At 45.3% G+C, this 20,713-nt stretch overlaps 1 protein-coding gene across 1 annotated transcript in view; it reads left to right on the plus strand.

Annotated features, from left to right (window-relative positions):
- LOC138762348 (deubiquitinase DESI2-like) overlaps positions 1-20,713 on the plus strand; it is a 53,966-nt gene that overhangs the window by 24,442 nt on the left and 8,811 nt on the right. The window contains exons 2-3 of the mRNA XM_069936116.1: positions 15,919-15,991; positions 17,130-17,223. Of these exons, the coding sequence (XP_069792217.1) occupies positions 15,919-15,991; positions 17,130-17,223 (167 nt within the window). The remainder of the gene's footprint in view (positions 1-15,918; positions 15,992-17,129; positions 17,224-20,713) is intronic.

The following is a 20,713-nucleotide window of genomic DNA, read 5'->3' on the forward strand; positions in this document are numbered from 1 at the left end:
AAGTTAAATCACTGACCAGAAAAAGTTGATGGTAGTTGAAAGAAGGATATTGGTCATGGCACAGTCAGTGGCATGTTATCTTTTGCATCCCCTTGAAGAAGAACATAGTAAAGTACTAAAATAAAGCAATCTTCTGCGCTGCTGAGTTTGAATGATGTCCACTGCAGAGAGTGATTTGAGAGCACAGAGCATATGGAGTAGTTTAAACTGAAATAAAATCTATATCTGAGTTATAAAGTGAAGGTGATTCTATGCAACTTTTGTTTCTTGGGTGATCTTTCCTCCAATTAAGAGGAAAACTATGAGTGGATTATGTGTTCCCTTCTGTATTTTTCTGTTCTGTTCCATTTTCCTTGATTCTCTTGTTTCCCTAACCTGTTTTGGTTATACCAATTGACTAACTCCATACTGGCTGTGACTATTTAAAGAAAGCAAAGTCATCCTCATTTTTAGTGCAGAACAGCATTAACCAATTCTTTCATTATAATTGAAGAGCATGCAGACCAGAAATGGGTTCTTCAGTCCAATTCTTCCATTCTGACCATGATGCCTATCCATGCTGATCTCATTTGCCAGCATTAGGCTCATACTCCTCTTTCAGATTTGTCTACCCATCCAAATGCCCTTTAAATGTCGTCCTCTACCATTTCCACTGGCAGCTCATTCAAATAAGCATCAACGACTGTGCGGGCAAATTTGCTCTTTGAATTTCTATCTTCCATTACACATGTCTTATACCCCTCCACCCTAGAAAAAAAAAGTCCACCTTTCTGCAGTATCTATATCCCTCAGAATTTTATAAAGATCACTGTCCAAGCTCCTGCATCGAGTGGGAATGAACCCAATCTCTCTTTACAAGTTCAACATTCATTTGAAGAGTATGTATATGTAGATATTACCAGTATAGAGACAATTAAATGAAAGGGTGAGTGCATATCTTGGATCCATTTTCCCTAACCTTTTCATCCTGATAAACTGAAATTTAGTTTTCATTGTCCTTTGTTCTTTCATTCATTATGACAGATGAGGTACCATATTTATCTGCATTGTAGTTCCGTGCCTATTTTATTTTAGAATTTATGAAATAATTAAGAGATAGCCTGTTAATTTCTTTGCAGAAGAAACCTTCTCACGGAACTAGATATTTGTGACAAATAAACAAAATAATTGGACCACATTATGCCTTTCCTGTATAAAATGAGAAATTCAATAGAGTACAACTCTGATGATCCGAATTGGTTGGAACTGCGCTGAGGTTGGATAAACGTTTTTTTCTAGAACTGATCTTTTTCAAAAAAACAGTCCAGTAGCAACTGCAAATCACTGTATCAATGTTTAAACAAACCACAAGGAAAGGCATTTTAAGCATTAAAATGTTTAATTCTTTAAAAAAAATGCTGGCTGCCACTGATCTCCAACGTCCCCACCAATGCCACTGATCCCCAAAGAGGCTTCCTGGTCCACTGGAACACTCTATGGCGAGTTGACGGACTCCTGTCTCCCTGGCCATCAGAGCTCCTGAGTTCTGACTCTGAATCCTCCCTTAAGCCTACCATCACACACCGGAGAGTCTGGTGTATGTGTGCTGAGGGGAAGGTTCGGAGTCAGTGTCAAAAGCTCCAGTAAGCTGTGGGGAGAGGGGAGGGGGAGGAGCTAGGGGGAGAGGGAAGGAAGGGGATGAGGGCAAAGGGAGAAAGCCCGAGGTCCTGCTCCTGCCCGGGAGGCTACTCTCCTTGATGAAACTGGGACAAGGGATTCTTCTGAACGTTTGCAGCTGGGAGACTGTGGCACAGTTTGAGAGGGAGAGTTGGAGAGAAAAATCAATAGGGGTAGGTAAAGAAGAAATGGAAAGAGAGAGGGGAGGGAGTTACCTGAAACTAGGACAATCATCATTCTAGTTTCATATCGAGTTAATTTTTATTTAACCTGTGAGGTCAGTTTGGCTCTGGAAAACAAAAATTTGGATAAATTAGGATTTCTGATTGTTTCGGCTATCCTCATTTATATGAAATTTTAAAAAAATTTTGGAAAATGAGGATTTTGGAGAATCTGATTTCGGATAATTGGAGTGTACTGTAATTTTATACAATATAGTAGAAAGAGAATTTTTAAATAAATGTATATAAAAAATAAATAAATGTTGTTCACTAAATAGTAGAGTTTTGGAAGGTTATGAGCAGTTCATTCAGTTGTTTAGCAGTCTCACTCCCCATGGAAAGAAACTATTATCAGCCTGGTGGTTCTGGTTCTGATGCACCTTTATCTCTTTCCCGATGGGAATAGCGAAAAGATGCAGTAAGTGGGGTGGTAGGGATCCTCAATGGTTTTGCATGCCCTCTTCGGACAATGGACCTGGTAGATCATTTTGATGGGGGTTGGTGGGGGAGGGAGACCCCAGTGATCCTCTCTGCTGCTCTTAGGGTCCTGTGGATTGACCTCCAATCCAGTGCTCTACAGCAACCATACCACACTGTGTTGCAGTCAGCTGGGTCACTCTGAATGGACCTGTTGTAGAAAGGGCTCAATTTTAACATTTAAGAAGAATTTGGACAGTTACATGGATGGGAGAGGTGTGGATAGCTATGGGTGCAGTTCAGTGGGATTAGGCAAAAAAAAGTTCAGCACAGACTAGAAAGGCCAAAGGGGCCTGTTTCTGTGCTGTAGTGTTCTATGATTCTAAAGCTGCCTCATCCCACTAGTTCCTGCTGCCCTGATGGCTCCTGCTGGCCCCGGCTGTCCTGAAGGTTCATTCTCCCAGTGGTCGTGATAGCCACACTCCTGTCAAGGCACAAAAAGTACAACCAAGCCACACAGTACAACACACATAGAATTTATTTGAGTCACACTGGCGGGAATAAGCAGTATTTAGCGGTGGATAGGTAAGGTCACCTCACTAATACTGATGGATCTCATTCAAAGAACTCAGTCAGAAAGTACAATATTTAAGTCATTTTCTTGCATAAAAATTTGATAACTTTTCTTTGAATTCAATGTTACAAGCTTATGTTTTACATCTTGCATATCTCCTTGCTATTAACAGGGAAATGGTTTGACATCAATAATTTATTCTCATGTAGAAGTCATAATAAGAGCCATCTTTCTTGTATACAGAAGTTTGGGAGGGTTACTTCCAATACACATTAGGCCCTTTCAGGCAAGGAAAATGCCCGACTGTACATGCGGAGGTTCTCCGTCTTAAGCCTCGGACCTTTCTGAATGTGCCGTGGCCAGCTCTGAGGTGCCGAATCCACTCCTCGGTGAAGATAATCGGCGAAGTGCTGCGCTCCGCCGCCTGGCTTGAATGTACAGCTGCTGCAAGATGCTGGTTAGGGGTGGGCTGATGTTGCTGTGACCCATCTTCCCACTCACCCCTCTCCCTCCATTACCCCTTTCGGGACATCGGGGGACGGCGGGAGCTGTCAGGGGGCCATTTCAGCCTCTGGAGCCGCTTTCTGCAGCTCAAAATGCGACAGAGCGATGGGTGTCTTCCCTACTTATAATCCCCCTCGCAGCTGGAACTGTTCTAGGAAACACAGAGTGGTTCCATCTGTGTGGGGGATTGTGTGTAGGGAAGATGGCCATTGCTCTGCCATGTATTTATGACGGATGGCGCTATGGCACCAGTCACCCTGCCTCCATTGGTTCTGGAGGGCACTGTGAGGCACTGCTCAATATGAATGCAACCCAGGAGCAGCCTTTTAGGGCTGCTCTATGAAAGGTAACTTAAGTTTTCCCTCCAGGCAGAAGCCTGGCATGAAATGGCCTAATGATGTCCGTTCTCTACCTGCCTGATTTCTGGTCTTTATGCAAATGGATAATTTCACACATGTTAACAATGGTGGGCGAAACTTCTGAACAAAAACAATATTATACTTGGGACTGGGCTGGCACCATTAGTGTGACTTTGCCTTTGACAATGCACATGGTGTCTGACAGGTAGACTGTGTGAGCCTGTAGTTGTTATAAACATTATTTTTACTTCGAGATGAGATGATTTGGGCAGAAGTGATAATTGATTCTAATTTCCTGTCTGGAAGATTTGTGAGCTTAAAACTTGGGTCTTTCCCAGCCTATGTTACTGAGTAAACTCTTTTCTGGTTTCCTTTGATATTTGTAGCTATCCTATAAACACAAACTTTTACATGGTCTTCTTTTGGAAAATATTTCACTCAGACTCGCAAGTCCTTTGGACCTCTGCTTTTTGAATTCTCTCTCCATTTAGAAAATAGTGTTACTTTATTCCTTCTATCAAAGGGTACAATCATCCACTTTCTATGTTGTATTCTTTTTGCCATTTCTTTGCCCATTCTCACAATTGATCCAAGTTACTCTGCAGACATCCTACTTTCTCAACACTACACACCCTCCATTTATTTTTGCATCATCCGCAATAGGCCTTTTCATAGTTACATACAGTATGAAAAGTAGTGGACCCAACACTGACCCCTGAGGAACAACACTAGTCAGCTGCAGACAGCCAGAAAAGGCCCCCTTTATTCCCATTCTTTGCCTTCTGCCAGTCAGCCAATCTATCCATGCTTTTAACTTTCCTGTAATATCACGTGCTTTTAATTTGTTTAGCAGACTCCTGTATACCACCTTGTCAAAAGCCTTCTGAAAATCCAAGTAAACAACATTCACTGACTTTACTTTGTTCATCTTGCTCATTACTCCTCAAAGAACTCTTAACAGATTTGTCAGGCAGATCTAGAACCACAGAACGTTTTAGCACAGAAAAACAGGCCATTCGACCCTTGTGGTCTGTTCCGACTAATAAAACTAGCTAGTCCCACTGACCTCTAATTCCATAACCCTCCAGACCACTCCTTTTGTATTTATCCATTTATTTTTAAAACTCAAGATTGAATCTGCATTCACGACATCAGTTGACAGCTCATTCCACACTCTTAACCCTTTTTGAGTGAAAACCTTTACCCTTCCAGCCTAAAGCTATGATCTGTCATATTTATCTCCCCCCCCATCTAAGTGGAAACATCTACACTCCTCATAAACCTTTATCAAGTTCTCCTCCCACCACCACCCGCATTCTTCTTCAATGAGTATAGTCCTAACCTGTTTAATCTTTCCCTGTAACTCAACTCCTGAAGACATAGCAATATCTTAGTAAATCTTCTCTGCACTCTTTCAATCTTATTGATATCTTTCCTGCTGCTGGGTGATCAGAACTGCACCAAATATTTTAAGTGTGGCCTCATCAATGACTTGAATAACCTCAAAATAACATCCAACATCTATACTTTGATTTATAAAAGATAAGATGCCAAAAGCTTTCTTAACAACCCTGTCCACATGCAATACCACCTTCAGGGTACAATGTATATCTATTCTCAGATCTCCTCACTCCTCTGCACTCCTCAATGGCCTACCATTTACTGTGTACGTCCTACCCTGATTTTGCTCTTCCAAAGTGCAATACCTCACACTTATCTGCATTAAATTCCATCATTTACTGGCCCAATTTCCCAGCTGGTCCAGATCCATCTACAAGCTTTGAAAATCTTCCTTGCAGTCCATTATGCTTTCTATCTTTGTGTCATAAGTGATCCATTTCACCACATTATCATCTAAGTTATTTATATAGATAACAAACAATAATGGTCCCATCACAAGATCCCTAAGGCAGACACTTGACACAGACCTGCAGACTGAGAAACAATCACCCACTACAACTGTTTTCTGCCACCAAGCCAATTTTGAATCCAGTTTGCAACCTCTCTGTGAATAACTAGTGTCCTAACTTTCTAATATGGAACCTTGTCAAAGACCTTACTCTTCTTTGGCTTGGCTTCGCGGACGAAGATTTATGGAGGGGGTAAAAAGTCCACGTCAGCTGCAGGCTCGTTTGTGGCTGACAAGTCCGATGCGGGACAGGCAGGCACGGTTGCAGCGGTTGCAGGGGAAAATTGGTGGGTTGGGGTTGGGTGTTGGGTTTTTCCTCCTTTGCCTTTTGTCAGTGAGGTGGGCTCTGCGGTCTTCTTCAAAGGAGGTTGCTGCCCGCCAAACTGTGAGGCGCCAAGATGCACGGTTTGAGGCGTTATCAGCCCACTGGCGGTGGTCAATGTGGCAGGCACCAAGAGATTTCTTTAGGCAGTCCTTGTACCTTTTCTTTGGTGCACCTCTGTCACGGTGGCCAGTGGAGAGCTCGCCATATAACACGATCTTGGGAAGGCGATGGTCCTCCATTCTGGAGACGTGACCCATCCAGCGCAGCTGGATCTTCAGCAGCGTGGACTCGATGCTGTCGACCTCTGCCATCTCGAGTACTTCGACGTTAGGGATGAAAGCGCTCCAATGGATGTTGAGGATGGAGCGGAGACAACGCTGGTGGAAGCGTTCTAGGAGCCGTAGGTGGTGCCGGTAGAGGACCCATGATTCGGAGCCGAACAGGAGTGTGGGTATGACAACGGCTCTGTATACACTTATCTTTGTGAGGTTTTTCAGTTGGTTGTTTTTCCAGACTCTTTTGTGTAGTCTTCCAAAGGCGCTATTTGCCTTGGCGAGTCTGTTGTCTATCTCATTGTCGATCCTTGCATCTGATGAAATGGTGCAGCCGAGATAGGTAAACTGGTCCAGGCACAGGATGAGCTGCGGCGGCCTCGGCCCCGGTCCGGGCAGTGTGGACCGACCTAGGAGGGGAGGCAGGACCCTCCAGCCCGGGTAAGAAACCTGCATAGGAGAAGGCCACTCCGATATAAAACCTACGACCCAAGGACCTCGCTGCCACGTCCCAGCTTGCTCGGTCACGGCACACGAACCATGGGTGTAAAGGGTGGGGCCAGTACTGAGCGCACGGCACTCCACCTAAAAGCTCCTTTGCACAGGCCCGAGGACAGGTCCACGTCCTCCCCCTCCACGTCCTCCCCCTCCACGTCCTCCCCCTCCACATCCTCCCCCTCCACGTCCTCCCCCTCCACGTCCTCCCCCTCCACGTCCTCCCCCTCCACGTCCTCCCCCTCCACGACCTCCCCCTCCACGACCTCCCCCTCCACGTCCTCCCCCTCCACGTCCTCCCCCTCCACGTCCTCCCCCTCCACGTCCTCCCCCTCCACGTCCTCCCCCTCCACGTCCTCCCCCTCCACGTCCTCCCCCTCCACGTCCTCCCCCTCCACGTCCTCCCCCTCCACGTCCTCCCCCTCCACGTCCTCCCCCTCCACGTCCTCCCCCTCCACGTCCTCCCCCTCCACGTCCTCCCCCTCCACGTCCTCCCCCTCCACGTCCTCCCCCTCCACGTCCTCCCCCTCCACGTCCTCCCCCTCCACGTCCTCCCCCTCCACGTCCTCCCCCTCAAAAGATGCTCACAAACTCAAGCTAGCATGCTGGAACATCAGAACCATGCTAGACAAGGCTGACAGCCACCGACCTGAATGTCGGTCTGCCCTCATTGCACATGAACTCCTCAGACTTGACATCGACATAGCCGCTCTCAGTGAAGTCCGCCTGGCAGATGTAGGCAGCCTCCAAGAACGCGGCGCGGGCTACACACTCTACTGGTCTGGCAAGCCTTCGGATGAACGACGCCTGTCTGGTGTAGGCTTCATGGTCAAGAGCTTCATTGCCTCCAAACTCGAAAACCTTCCGACAGGCCTCTCGGACCGAATCATGTCCATGCGACTCCCTCTTCAAAACAAGCGTCACATCACCCTCATCAGTGTCTATGCTCCAACCCTCCAGGCGGAACCAGCAGAAAAGGACAAGTTCTAAACCGACCTGCGCAACCCGGTCCGGGCGAAGGGTAGGCGGCGGCGGCCCCGATCCGGGCAGGAGCAAGGGGGAGACGGCGGCCCCGGCCTCGGTCGAGTGAGGCAGGCGGAGGCCCCGATCCGGGCAGAGAGTTGGAGGCGGCGGCCCCAGTCCGGGCACAGGGAGAGCAGCAGCGGCCCCGGTCCGGGTGAAGGGTAGGCGGCAGCGGCCCCGATCCGGGCAGGAGCAAGGGGGAGACGGCGGCCCCGGCCTCGGTCGAGTGAGGCAGGCGGAGGCCCCGGTCCGGGCACAGGGAGAGCAGCAGCGGCCCCGGCCCGGGCGAAGGGTAGGCGGCGGCGGCCCCGATACGGGCAGGAGCAAGGGGGAGACGGCGGCCCCGGCCTCGGTCGAGTGAGGCAGGCGGAGGCCCCGATCCGGGCAGAGAGTTGGAGGCGGCGGCCCCAGTCCAGGCACAGGGAGAGCAGCAGCGGCCCCGGCCCCGGTCCGGGCGAAGGGTAGGCGGCGGCGGCCCCGATCCGGGCAGGAGCAAGGGGGAGACGGCGGCCCCGGCCTCGGTCGAGTGAGGCAGGCGGAGGCCCCGGTCCGGGCAGAGAATTGGAGGCGGCGGCCCCAGTCCGGGCACAGCAGCAGCGGCCCCGGCCCCGGTCCAGGCGAAGGGTAGGCGGCGGCGGCCCCGATACGGGCAGGAGCAAGGGGGAGACGGCGGCCCCGGCCTCGGTCGAGTGAGGCAGGCGGAGGCCCCGATCTGGGCAGAGAGTTGGAGGCGGCGGCCCCAGTCCAGGCACAGGGAGAGCAGCAGCGGCCCCGGCCCCGGTCCGGGCGAAGGGTAGGCGGCGGCGGCCCCGATCCGGGCATGAGCAAGGGGGAGACGGCGGCCCCGGCCTCGGTCGAGTGAGGCAGGCGGAGGCCCCGGTCCGGGCAGAGAGTTGGAGGCGGCGGCCCCAGTCCGGGCACAGGGAGAGCAGCAGCAGCCCCGGCCCCGGTCCGGGCGAAGGGTAGGCGGCGGCGGCGGCCCCGATCCGGGCAGGAGCAAGGGGGAGACGGCGGCCCCGGCCTCGGTCGAGTGGGGCAGGCGGAGGCCCCGATCCGGGCAGAGAGTGGGAGGCGGCGGCCCCAGTCCAAAGACCTTACTAAAGTCCATATAAACAACATCCACAGCCTTCCCTCATCAACCTTCTTGGTAACTTCCTCATAAAACTGTACAAGATTTGTTAAACACGACCTACCACGCATAAATCCATCCTGACTGTCGTTTATCAACTGATGACGGTCCAAATATCTATACGTCCTATCTCTCAGAAATCCTTCAAATAATTTACATACTACTTTCCTGAAGGAAAAATACTAACTTAGACCTATTTTATCTTGTGCTTTCAAGTACCCCGAAACCTCATCCTTATTAATGGACTGTAGTATCTTGCCAACTACTGAAGTCAAGGCCAATTGGCTTATCATTTCCTAGCTTTTGCCTCTCTCTCTTAAAATGTGGGGTGACACCTGCCACTTTCCAGTCCTTTAGAACCATTCCTGACTCCATTAATTCTTGAAAGATCATTACTAATGTGTTTACAATCTCTACAGCTACATCCTTGGGTGTAGTATGAAAGTCTCCACTTTTCCTTGTATTTCTCCTATTATAGTGACATTATAAGTTTTTCCCCAAGTATGGATCAAAGTAATCAATCTTACTTGTGAACTTTCAGTAGGGTGATAATGCAGTGTGATGTGTGGTGTATGGATCACAAGGGGAGGATCAAAGTCCCGTTGTAACAGGTTGAGAGTCCACCATTGTGGTGGCTAAAACACGGGAAGTTGCCTGACTTGTAGGGGTTGTTACATGATACTGTCATTGGTGCATTGAATTTGCAATCCTAAGGGGCACTGTAAATTTATTCTTGTCAAGATGCAACCTAGATTGTGTTTCCATGAAGGGGATTTTGCTGTGCCCGAACATGTAGGGTTTGTTGGTGGGTAGTTTCCATTCCTTCAAGGCCTGAGAGGATAATAGTCTGTTCATTCAAGGGAAATCCATGTCTTTTAATTATATTCTGATCCAGGTTGGAAGCCGTCACAATGGTGGTCCCTCAACTTGTCACAATGGGATTTTGATACTCCTCTCGCGACCCAAGCACCACACGTTACACTCTTCCCTACTGGAAGTTCGCAAAAAAAGATTGATTACTTTGAGCCATACTTGGGGAAAATGTATGATGTCACTATAAATAGAAGCACAAGGAAAAGCGGGAACTTTCACATTTGAGTAAAAACACACAGAAATGCTGGAGGAACTCAGCTGGTCTTTTCAGCATCTGAGCTCCTCGAGCATTTTGGTGTGTTTTTAGTATAATCACAGTGTCTACAGACTTTTGTGTTTCACTCATTTTCACATTTAACCCTGCTCGCAGCACCAATTGTGAAAGTCCTCACTTTGAACACGAAACAGATTTCCAGGACCACTCTAAATCAGGTCAGATTTCTTTATTGCTTTGCAAAGTCTGAGCACATTATTGTAACCCTTGGAGAAAAACTAACTGCTTGGCAGTGCCTCTTGTTACAACGGTGTGCTCAGGCTTTGCAAAGCAGTAAAGGTGTTTGACCTGATTTATGATGGTCCTGGAAATTTGTTTCGCGTTCAAAATGGGGGCTTTCACAGTTGCCCATCCAGTCCAGGTGACTTATCCACATTCAGCTCCTTCAGCTTCTCCTTAGTAATAATGATGATACTCACTTCTGCCCCTGACTCTCTTGAATCCCTAGCATGTCACTGCTCTTTCAGTGCAAAATGCCTATTGGGCTAATCTGCCATTCTTTGTTTTCCATTAGCATGTCTCTGGTGTTATTTTGTAGTGATCTTGTCTCTTTTGCTTTTTCTATACCAAAAAAAATGTGAGTATCATTTTTGTTATTGGCTAACTTACCTTCATATTTCATCTTTTCTCCTCTAATTACTTTTCTTTTGCATTCTGGTTCTTAAAAGCTACCCAATGCTCTGCGACCTACTAATTTTTGCAATCCCATGTGCCTTCTCTTTTCTTTTTATGCTATCTTTAGGCCCTTTCATGCCAGGCCTCCACATGGAGGCCGGCTACAAGTGTGGAGGAAAAACATTAAACTTGCCTTTCATGGAGCAGCCCTAAAATGCTGCTCCTGCGGCGCATTCATGTCGAGTGGCACCTCGTAGTGCCCTCTGGAGCTGATGGAGGCGAGGCAACTGGTGCCATACTGCCACCTATCATAAAAACGCGGCAGAGCAGTTCCAGCTGCGTGGGGGATTATGGGTAGGGAAGACTGCCATTATTCTACCACGTTTTGAGCTGCAGAAAACGGCCCCAAAGACTGAAGTGGCCCGGTGAGGTGCCAGAGCAGCCAGTGGAGCTGTCCTAGCTCGCACCAGCCGGCCCCCACTGGCCCTCGCCTACTGCCCCTGACCTGACTGCCTCTGGCTGCTCCTGCCTTGAGGGGGTCATGGAGGGAGAGGGGTGAGTGGAGAGATGAGTCTCGGGCTGATGGAATCATCAGCCCACCTCTAACTAGCCGCTTGCAGCGGCTGTACGGAACGCAGGGCTCCCCCAATTATCCTTCCTCGGGAGGGATTGCAGTCGGTGCCTTGGAGCCGGCTATGGCACATTCAAGAAGGTAAGTCTCCTGACATAAGGGTGAAGAACCTCTGCTTTTACTTTGCATGAAAAGGCCTTTTGACTTCTTGTCAGCCACGGTCACTTAACCCTCCCTTTAAGGTGCTGCTTCTTTGGGCTGACCAATAAGAGGAGACTCTTTGAGGAAAAAGTCCAAATGCAGATAAGTGTGAAGCACTTAGTTGGTATGGACATGTTTTACCCAGGTGCCTGATTAAGTGCTGCATGAGAAAACTGACAAAAATAAGGTGAATCAGGGTTTGAGAGTCTGTTTGTGAGGATGGTGTCAAGTGAATTTCTGAAGATGCACATATATTGTACCTCCATTGCCACAGTCAGAACTGCCAAATCCATAATATGGGAAAGTGAAACATAATAAACTGTAAATATCTAGCAGGTCCTTTAACACCAGTACATAAAGAACCAGGGTTTCTGCTTCAAATAAATGACTTGCATCAAGAATTCTCTGTTTCAATTAAATAGAATTCTCAATGTCTATCTTTTTAAGCACTAATTTGATGGTGAAATTGACTTCCTTTCTTTGAGTTATGCAGCCACTGAGGTAGCTGAACAGTCCCATCTGGAGGCTGCAGACACTTTCTGTGGGGCAGGTGATGTTTCATGGGACAGAAATGGGCAGATGGGTAATTTGAGAGATAGTGTACTCCTGTTTTTGACGGGTTGTTCTTCTGTTGATATTCAATTCTCAGTGCCTCCCTGGATACTCCTTCATTTTATTTTTTGTCGAGTGCCATCAAAAATCACAAACTGATAAGATACTGTTTTACAAGGTGACTTTGAACATATTCTTGAAAGATTTTTCTCAATCCTCCTGCCAATTTTGTGCTGCCACAGTGCTCGAGCAGTGTGCTGATTTCAGCGCTACAAATGGTTGGTCTTATCTATTTTTCTGCAGACCACCTTTTGCAGGAAGCTCAATGACTTAACATAATAAGAATAGCTAGGACCAATTTCAAAATTGAGAAACCATTTATAAAATAAGTAAAAATTAAATTAATCAAGAATGCAGCAACAATGCATAATTTAAAAAAAAATTAAAGTATGGCATTAGTCAAGTGAAGTGAGAAGTGTTGCAAGGTCTCATATCTGCTACTCATAGCTACCAAGAAGCATTGGTGTTGGAGGAACTCAACAGGTTGAACAGCATTAGTGGGGGAAATAATATAAGTGTTTTGAGTTGGAACTCTTCTGACCAGCTGAATTCCTCCAGCAGATTGCTCCAGATTCCAGCATTTATGCTCCTCTAAGGAGCATTGATGGTTTCCCACTTGTTTTCTTTAGTCACAAACTACTGACAGCAGACATCTCCAATCATTAGAAAGTGCCAGTACCATATACAGTCTTTGCAAAATTCTTCCAATCAATTGGAAGGATAAGCAAAACAACATTTTCTTCTCCCAAGCCAACACTTGAGACATTGAGGCTCAAATAGGGTGAAGCAAAGCTTGAGTGGTTCAGCCAAATGATTTACACATTGTAGAATTTTATACAAGCTTTTAAAAACACTTGTCCCTTAGAATTTGATTTCCTATTTTTAAAATCTTTTTACCTAAAATGTAATGCAATGTTAATTATGTTTTATTTTAAATGTATCTTGTACTTACATGATTCCCTACTTGTTTATTGCTAATTCCACGTTTTAGAAATGCATCCAGAGTACCTTCTTTTCAGTGGGTTCCTTCAATGTTTTCTGAAGTACTACAGTTTCCTTCTGTTCTTATCTCCTGTTCGTATGTAAATATTAATCTATATCACCATCATCACACGATTGCTTCCAAGTAGAAACAGTGTCATCTCTCTTGTTGCTCTTTAAGCCCACACCCATTTCTTTGATGTTATGAAAGCCAGAGATCCACAGCACCATACCATTTCTACATTGTTGTCATATCTAAAGTAATTCCTGCCATTAACTTGGAACTCTGTGTTTTGGAACATAGTACAGGCCCTTCAACCCATGATGTTGTGCTGAACTATATATACCTACCTTTTAAAAAAAACCCTCCTGTTACACTCCCCAGCAGCAATTGAGAGACACATAAATGAACAAGTTAAAATTTGTTAACAAACTAACAATAATAGAATTAACCTGATAAACTTAACACCAGCCTTAATGGCAACTCCATACGAACGATGGATTGTCATACAGCATATGTTTGGGAAAGAACTCAGACCATTGCAGTCCAAGCTCAAATGCCCCGAAAAATCACTAAAAATTCCCCAAAACAAAACCCCCAAGTCAATCACTTCAAGTCAGTCAGTCAAGAAGGATCAGGTCACGGATCTAGTCTCCAGGCTTGGGATTATTTGTTTCCTTGCCCACTGGTCTTTTAGTTTGAGGCTGTATCCAGATGACCGTGGTCCCTGACTTTCAACCCTCTCAGGGGAACATGGGACTGACTTGAGTTTCGAATGTGGCAACAACCACCTTTATTTATTTCACTTGGGAATTTTCACAGTGACCTCCTAGACACCACACAAGGTTCACTCCTCCAAGGCCCTCCTTAGGGTTACCAAGTGGCCTTCTGTCACTTGAGTCTTTCAAAGCCCCCTTTAGGCTAAACAAGTGACCTCTGTCACACATGTCCCCTCCTTGGACACCCTGGCTTGAGTGGTCCCTTGAAGTCCTCCTCTTGAAAGGGGACAGGAGAAGCACTGATCAGTCCACACACACTCTGGGTTTCAGAGTTACCCAAATTGCTGTCAGGACAACAGTGCTGACACCTGTGGACAAAGTAGCTCAGTTTTCCTTTTTCCACTGAAACTACTAGGTGAGCACACTGACATGCAGCTCCAGACGGCAGTGCTAGCACCCGTGAACAAAGTACCTCAGCGTGTGGCTTGCTGAAGCTGCCCACGGTCCAATCCACCAACTAACCTCTTCAAAACCAGAGCTCTAGGCTTTATAAACTGCCCAGCATGTGCCTCCAGCTCTTCCCATTGTTCGAGAGAGGTTAACGGTGGCAGACTTGCTCTCCTGCAAGCCCACGAACTTCCAGCATGTGATTCCCATGCTTTGACAGCTGTCGAAGTTACCTAGTGGTAGCCCAGCGCTATTACAGCTCCTAGCCGCTGTCAAATCCCCCACAGTAGGTTCAGTCCTGTCCTCAGTCAAAAATAAAATTGTCCAAGGTTCATAGCACCTCCCTATTTCATAACCCTCTATTTTGTGTTCATCCATGTCCCTGTCTAAGAAGCTATTAAATGCCCCTATTGTTGCAGCCTCCCTCACTACCCCTGGCAATGTATTCCAGGCATTTACAACTAGGTTTTTGAAAAAAATTAAATCTGATGCCTCCCCGAAATTTTCCTCTCTTCACTTAGTACAGATGTTCTCTGGTGTTTGCTACTCCTGCCATAGGAAAAAAGGCTATGCCTCTCAGAATCTTGTCGACCTCAAAGTCACTTATTTCTTTTTCAATCTTTTTATTGAACATATTATAGTAAACAATACATGAAGAGAATAGAATACAGAATTTGAATAATAAAAGCAGAAACATCAATATATTGTAATAAATAATACAACGTATAATGTTATACATAATTGAAAAATATTGTCCCTTTCTCCTCAATTTGGAATATTCAAAATAGAGGAGAAAAAAATATTGTTAAAACCCCATCTAACCTACCAAAATAAAAAGGCTGGTCAGCCTAAACTGAGAGTTCACTACAACAGATCAGTATAAATTATTTATCTTGTCCTTTCCAATAATAAAACAAAAGAAATCCAGAACTTTTTGGAAGGTAAAGTCAAAATTCATCCTTATAATGCTTTCATTAAAGTCGACAGATATGTCATCGTCTGTAACATTAATTTATCATTTTATTCATGTGTCATAATTCATTATGTAGGGTTAATGATAATGAATTTATCGTACACGCAAGTATAATGTACATGTGCAACTTCATATATTTCTCATTTAAATTTTCGACTTGTCAAAAATCACACACCATCAAACTTTAGTGAGTACATTTTCATAGAAGTCTTGGTTCAGTGACTAAAGATGGAAACAATCCAAATGCAAATTATTGTACAATAAAATTACAAGGCAGCATGGTTGGCAAGGGATTTAGCACAATGCCTTTACAGGGCCAGCATTTAGGACCGGACCACACTGTCAGTAAGGAGTTTGTACATTCTCCTGGTGTCTGCGTGGGTTTTCTCCGGGGGCTCCAGTTTCCTCCCACCATTCATTAACCGTAGGTTTATTGGATGTAAATGGCCGGCATGGACTCATGGGCTGAAATGGCTTGTTATTGTGCTGTTTGACTAAATTTTAAAAATTGAATGTTTTCTTTTATGCTGAGTTGGTTCCATGACATTGTGTGCTTGTTTTGCTGTTTCATCATGGACATATTTTAATACTTGGTATGTAGATTATCCACATGAAGTTGCATTTTAAATCTCTTGTGTAAAACATGGTGATCATTTTATTGTTCCTTGAAATATTCCAGAGACTAGTAATATTTGTCCCAGATTTGATTTGTTATCAACCTTTATGAATAATTCTTGTAACTTTTTGAAATTGTTTTACTCTTCTAGTATTGGATTAATGAATACACCTCATCGCTGGGAATTGGGGTCTTCCACTCAGGCATAGAAGTTTATGGCAGAGGTGAGGATGAAATGAAAATGCAAACTGTGTTGAATGCTTTAGTTGAGCTATTCTCAACTTTTTTTTGGCTGTGCCCCCACCCCCACCCAGGACTCTATTCAAAGTTTATGGCCCCTTCCCTGTGAATCAGTCGAGTTTTGGTTCCTTTCATACTTCTCTCCTACCAAGTACACAAAAAAAACATAGCTTTTACTTAAAGTGCTCTGGCCCCCAGAGAGCTCCTGTTGAGAATGGCTGCTAGTTTGTGTTGCGATTAAAGGGTGTTTAAGAATGAAATTTATCTTGGATGGTTTTTTTTAATTCACATTGTGTTAGTATATAACTTCCTTCTGTAACACAATTTGTTGTGAATTATTTCAATTCTTATGAGGAATTTCTTTTCAGGGTTGCGTATCTTTGGAATTCTCTACCCCAGAGAACAATGGTGATAAATCATTAAATATATTCAAGGCCAAGATCCATTTTTGATCTCTAATGTAGTCAGGGAAAATGGGTAATGGGCAAGAAAATGAATGTTGGAGCAAGCTTTGAGAGCCATAGTGCTCTGCGTATATTTTTTATGTTCTTAAACGTGCAACACGATTTCATATTTTCTTTCTTAAAGGATGCAGATGTTAAGTATATTACTTTTCTCTCTTCCTCCCACATTTTTATTCCAGTCCCTGCCTGCTTTTTGTTCATACCTTGATGAAGGGCTGAAGCCTGAAGAGTTGGTTATATCTCTGCTTCCTCTAGACACTGCATGACCTACTGAGTTTATCCAGCACTTTTGTGTATTGCAGTTCAAAGCCAGCTGTTCACTTTAGAGGTTCCACAGAGTCTAACAGACTTTGCAACATCCATTCTGTATTTCCTGTCTAGTTATAACTGCTAACTAGATGTTAAAATTTAGACTGATTCCACATGGTAGTGGAAAGAAGTTTTTTTAGAACATTGGATGTAAATTGTAGAAATTTGTCAAGATTTTATGAACCTTCTAATAGCTGAAAGTGACATTCATGGACAAGTAATGTTGCTCAGTGGTTTAAATTTTAACATTATAGGGAATGTTGATTTGATACACTGAAGCCAGTCATTGTTCAACATAATGTGAGATAAGACTATTTTTAACTAAATGAAGGCTTTTCATTTACTGCAGAGTTTGCCTATGGTGGCCATCCCTATCCATTTTCAGGAATATTTGAGATCACTCCAGGAGATTCAACTGAACTAGGTGAAACATTTAAATTTAAGTAAGTAATGTAGACAAATAAAATTCTATTTCTATGCTTCACACATTGAAATTATTAATTTTTTCATCTGTTTTTGAAGAGGTGATCAAGCATGTGGAAGTGAGAAGATCGGAAAATGTTTATCTGCATGGATTTTAGCAAAGACGTAGAATGGGTTCCACATGGTCAGCTGGTCTGGAAGAGCCAGACTGAGACTGCAGGACAAGCTGGCCTGTTGGATTCCAAATTGGCTTGGAGATAGTGAATGGTTTGTTACTCAAATTGGAGGTCTATGGCTAGTGGTGTGCTGCAGGGATCTGTGCTGAGTCCACTATTATTTGTCATTAATATTAAAGACTTGGATGACAATGTTTAGCATGATGAGGAAGAACACCAAAATTGTTAGTAAAAGTAGACAGTTATCTAAGGTTAAGGAGGTTGAGAACCATTGCTCGAGATCCAATTGTTACTGAAGTATATTGCTTGAGAAAAATTGTCATAGGCCCATTTTCTGTGGAGTTATGAAACTGTGAACATTATGAGACAATTAGGTACAATTAAAACAGGAGTTATCAAACTTTCTTTCCACTCGTATGCTGCCTTAAGTAATCCATTACTAATCAAGAGCACTTATGGCATAGGGATTGCTTAAGGTGGAATGTGAGTTTAGGGAGGCAGCTTGAAAACCACTGGTCAAGATGGATGAACTGGGAAAGTTGGTCATAGAATGGCAAGTGGGCGGCAGAGTTAGCGTAGCGGTTAGCTCAACGCTGTTACAGCGCCAGCAATTGGGACTGGGATTCGAATCCCACCCTCTCCGTAAGGAGTTTGAATGTTCTCATATCTGCATGGATTTTCCCCGGGGGGCTCCAGTTTCCTCCCATCCTTCAAAACATACTGGTGGTGTAGGTCATTTGGGTGTAATTGGGCGGCACGGGCTCAGGCTGAAGGGCCTGTTACCGTGCTGTATGTGTATGGCTTGTGTTTCAGTGTGAGGTGTGGCACTTTGTCAGACTTGCATGGTGAATTGTAGAGCCCTGGGGGATGTTAAAGAATAAAGAGACTTTTGATACCTATTCCATGAAACTGCTAATGCAGATCGACAGTGAAGAAGGCATTTGGAATGCTTGCCTTCATTAGTCAGGCAATTGAGCAAGGGCATCATGTTGCAATGATACCACGTTGGAGTATTTTGTGTAGTCTTGGACACCCAGGTATAGGATAAATATTAAGCTGGAAAAAACATAAGAATGTTGCTGAGACTGGGTTTGAAGAGAATTAGGGTTGTGGATCAGTGGAACTCGCTGCCGCACACAGCAGGGGAGGGGAGGCCAGATCACTGGGAGTATTTAGACAAGACACACAGCGGGGAGGCCAGATCACTGGGAGTATTTAGACAAGACACACAGCAGGGGAGGCCAGATCACTGGGAGTATTTAGACAAGGCACACAGCAGGGGAGGCCAGATCACTGGGAGTATTTAGACAAGACACACAGCGGGGAGGCCAGATCACTGGGAGTATTTAGACAAGGCACACAGCAGGGGAGGCCAGATCACTGGGAGTATTTAGACAAGAGACACAGCAGGGGAGGCCAGATCACTGGGAGTATTTAGACAAGAGACACAGCAGGGGAGGCCAGATCACTGGCAGTATTTAGACAAGACACACAGCAGGGGAGGCCAGATCACTGGGAGGGGAGGCCAGATCACTGGGAGGGGAGGCCAGATCACTGGGAGGGGAGGCCAGATCACTGGGAGGGGAGGCCAGATCACTGGGAGGGGAGGCCAGATCACTGGGAGGGGAGGCCAGATCACTGGGAGTATTTAGACAAGACACACAGCAGGGGAGGCCAGATCACTGGGAGTATTTAGACAAGGCACACAGCAGGGGAGGCCAGATCACTGGGAGTATTTAGACAAGGCACACAGCAGGGGAGGCCAGATCACTGGGAGTATTTAGACAAGAGACACAGCAGGGGAGGCCAGATCACTGGGAGTATTTAGACAAGACACACAGCAGGGGAGGCCAGATCACTGGGAGTATTTAGACAAGACACACAGCAGGGGAGACCAGATCACTGGCAGTATTTAGACAAGATACACAGCAGGGGAGGCCAGATCACTGGCAGTATTTAAACAAGGCACACAGCAGGGGAGGCCAGATCACTGGGGGCATTTGGACAAGACACACAGCAGGGGACATTAATGTTGGAGAACAAATTGGGTCCAGTGATCATAACTCTTAGTTTTCGGGTTGTTTTAGGGAAGAGCACATTGGAGAAGAGCAAATTTCAAAGGAATAAGAAGGGATTTGGGGAGTATTGAGTGGGCATGATATTTTCAGGTGAGGGTGTAAATGAAAAATGGAGGATATTCAAAAAAGAAATTTTGAGGGTACAGAGTAGATATGTCCCAGTGAGGATCAAAGGAAAGGCTGGAAGTCATAGGGAGGCTTGGTTTTCGAGGAATATTGGAAATTTGGTTAGGAGAAAAAGGGAGGTGTACAAGTGGTATAAAGAGCAGGGAGCTGAGAGTTTGAAGGAGGACTACAAGGAGTGTAGAAGGAATCTTAAGAAAGAAATTAGAAAGGCCAAAAAAAGGCACGAAGAGGCTTTGGCAGACAGAGTAAAAATAAATCCAAAGGCTTTCTATAGGTACATTAAAAGTAAAAGATTAGTGAGGGATAAAATTGGACCCCTTGTAGATAGCGAAGGTAGGCTGAGTGAGAAGTCAGAGGAAATGGGGGAAATTTTGAATGATTTCTTTGCCTCGGTATTCACTAGGGAAAAGAATATTGAACCAGTTGAAGTAAAGAAAAATAGTGGGGAGGTCATGAAGCATATAAGGATAACCGAGGAGGTTGAAACCGAGGTGTTGAAAAAGATAAAAGTGGATAAATCTCCGGGACCGGACAAAATATTCCCAAGGACACTCAGGGGGGCTTGTGGACAGATAGTGGGGCCATTAACAGAGATATTTAGGATGTCACTGGTCACGGGGATAGTGCCAAAGGATTGGAGGGTGGCGCATGTGCTTCCGCTGTTTAAGAAAGGGTCTAAATGTAAACCTGGGAATTATAGGCCCGTGAGTCTGACATCTGTGGTGGGTAAGTTGATGGAAAGTGTTCTGAGGGATGGTATTTACAAATATTTGGAGGTACAGGGATTGATAGGGAGAAATCAGCATGGTTTTGTCAGGGGTAGATCATGCTTGACAAACCTAATTGAGTTTTTTGAGGGGGTTACAAAAAAGGTTGATGAAGGGAAAGCTGTGGATGTTGTCTATTTAGACTTTAGTGAAGCTTTTGACAAAGTTCCCCACAGGAGATTAGGAAAAAAGGTGGAGGCATTAGGTATAAATGAGGAGGTAGTGAAATGGATTCAGTAATGGTTGGATGGGAGGTGTCAGAGAGTAGTGGTAGAAAATTGTTTGTCCAATTGGAGGCCGGTGACTAGTGGAGTTCTTCAGGGATCAGTCCTGGGTCCACTATTGTTTGTTATATATATTAAT

The sequence above is a fragment of the Narcine bancroftii genome, chromosome 4 (assembly GCF_036971445.1).
Source record: "Narcine bancroftii isolate sNarBan1 chromosome 4, sNarBan1.hap1, whole genome shotgun sequence".
NCBI lineage: Eukaryota > Metazoa > Chordata > Chondrichthyes > Torpediniformes > Narcinidae > Narcine > Narcine bancroftii.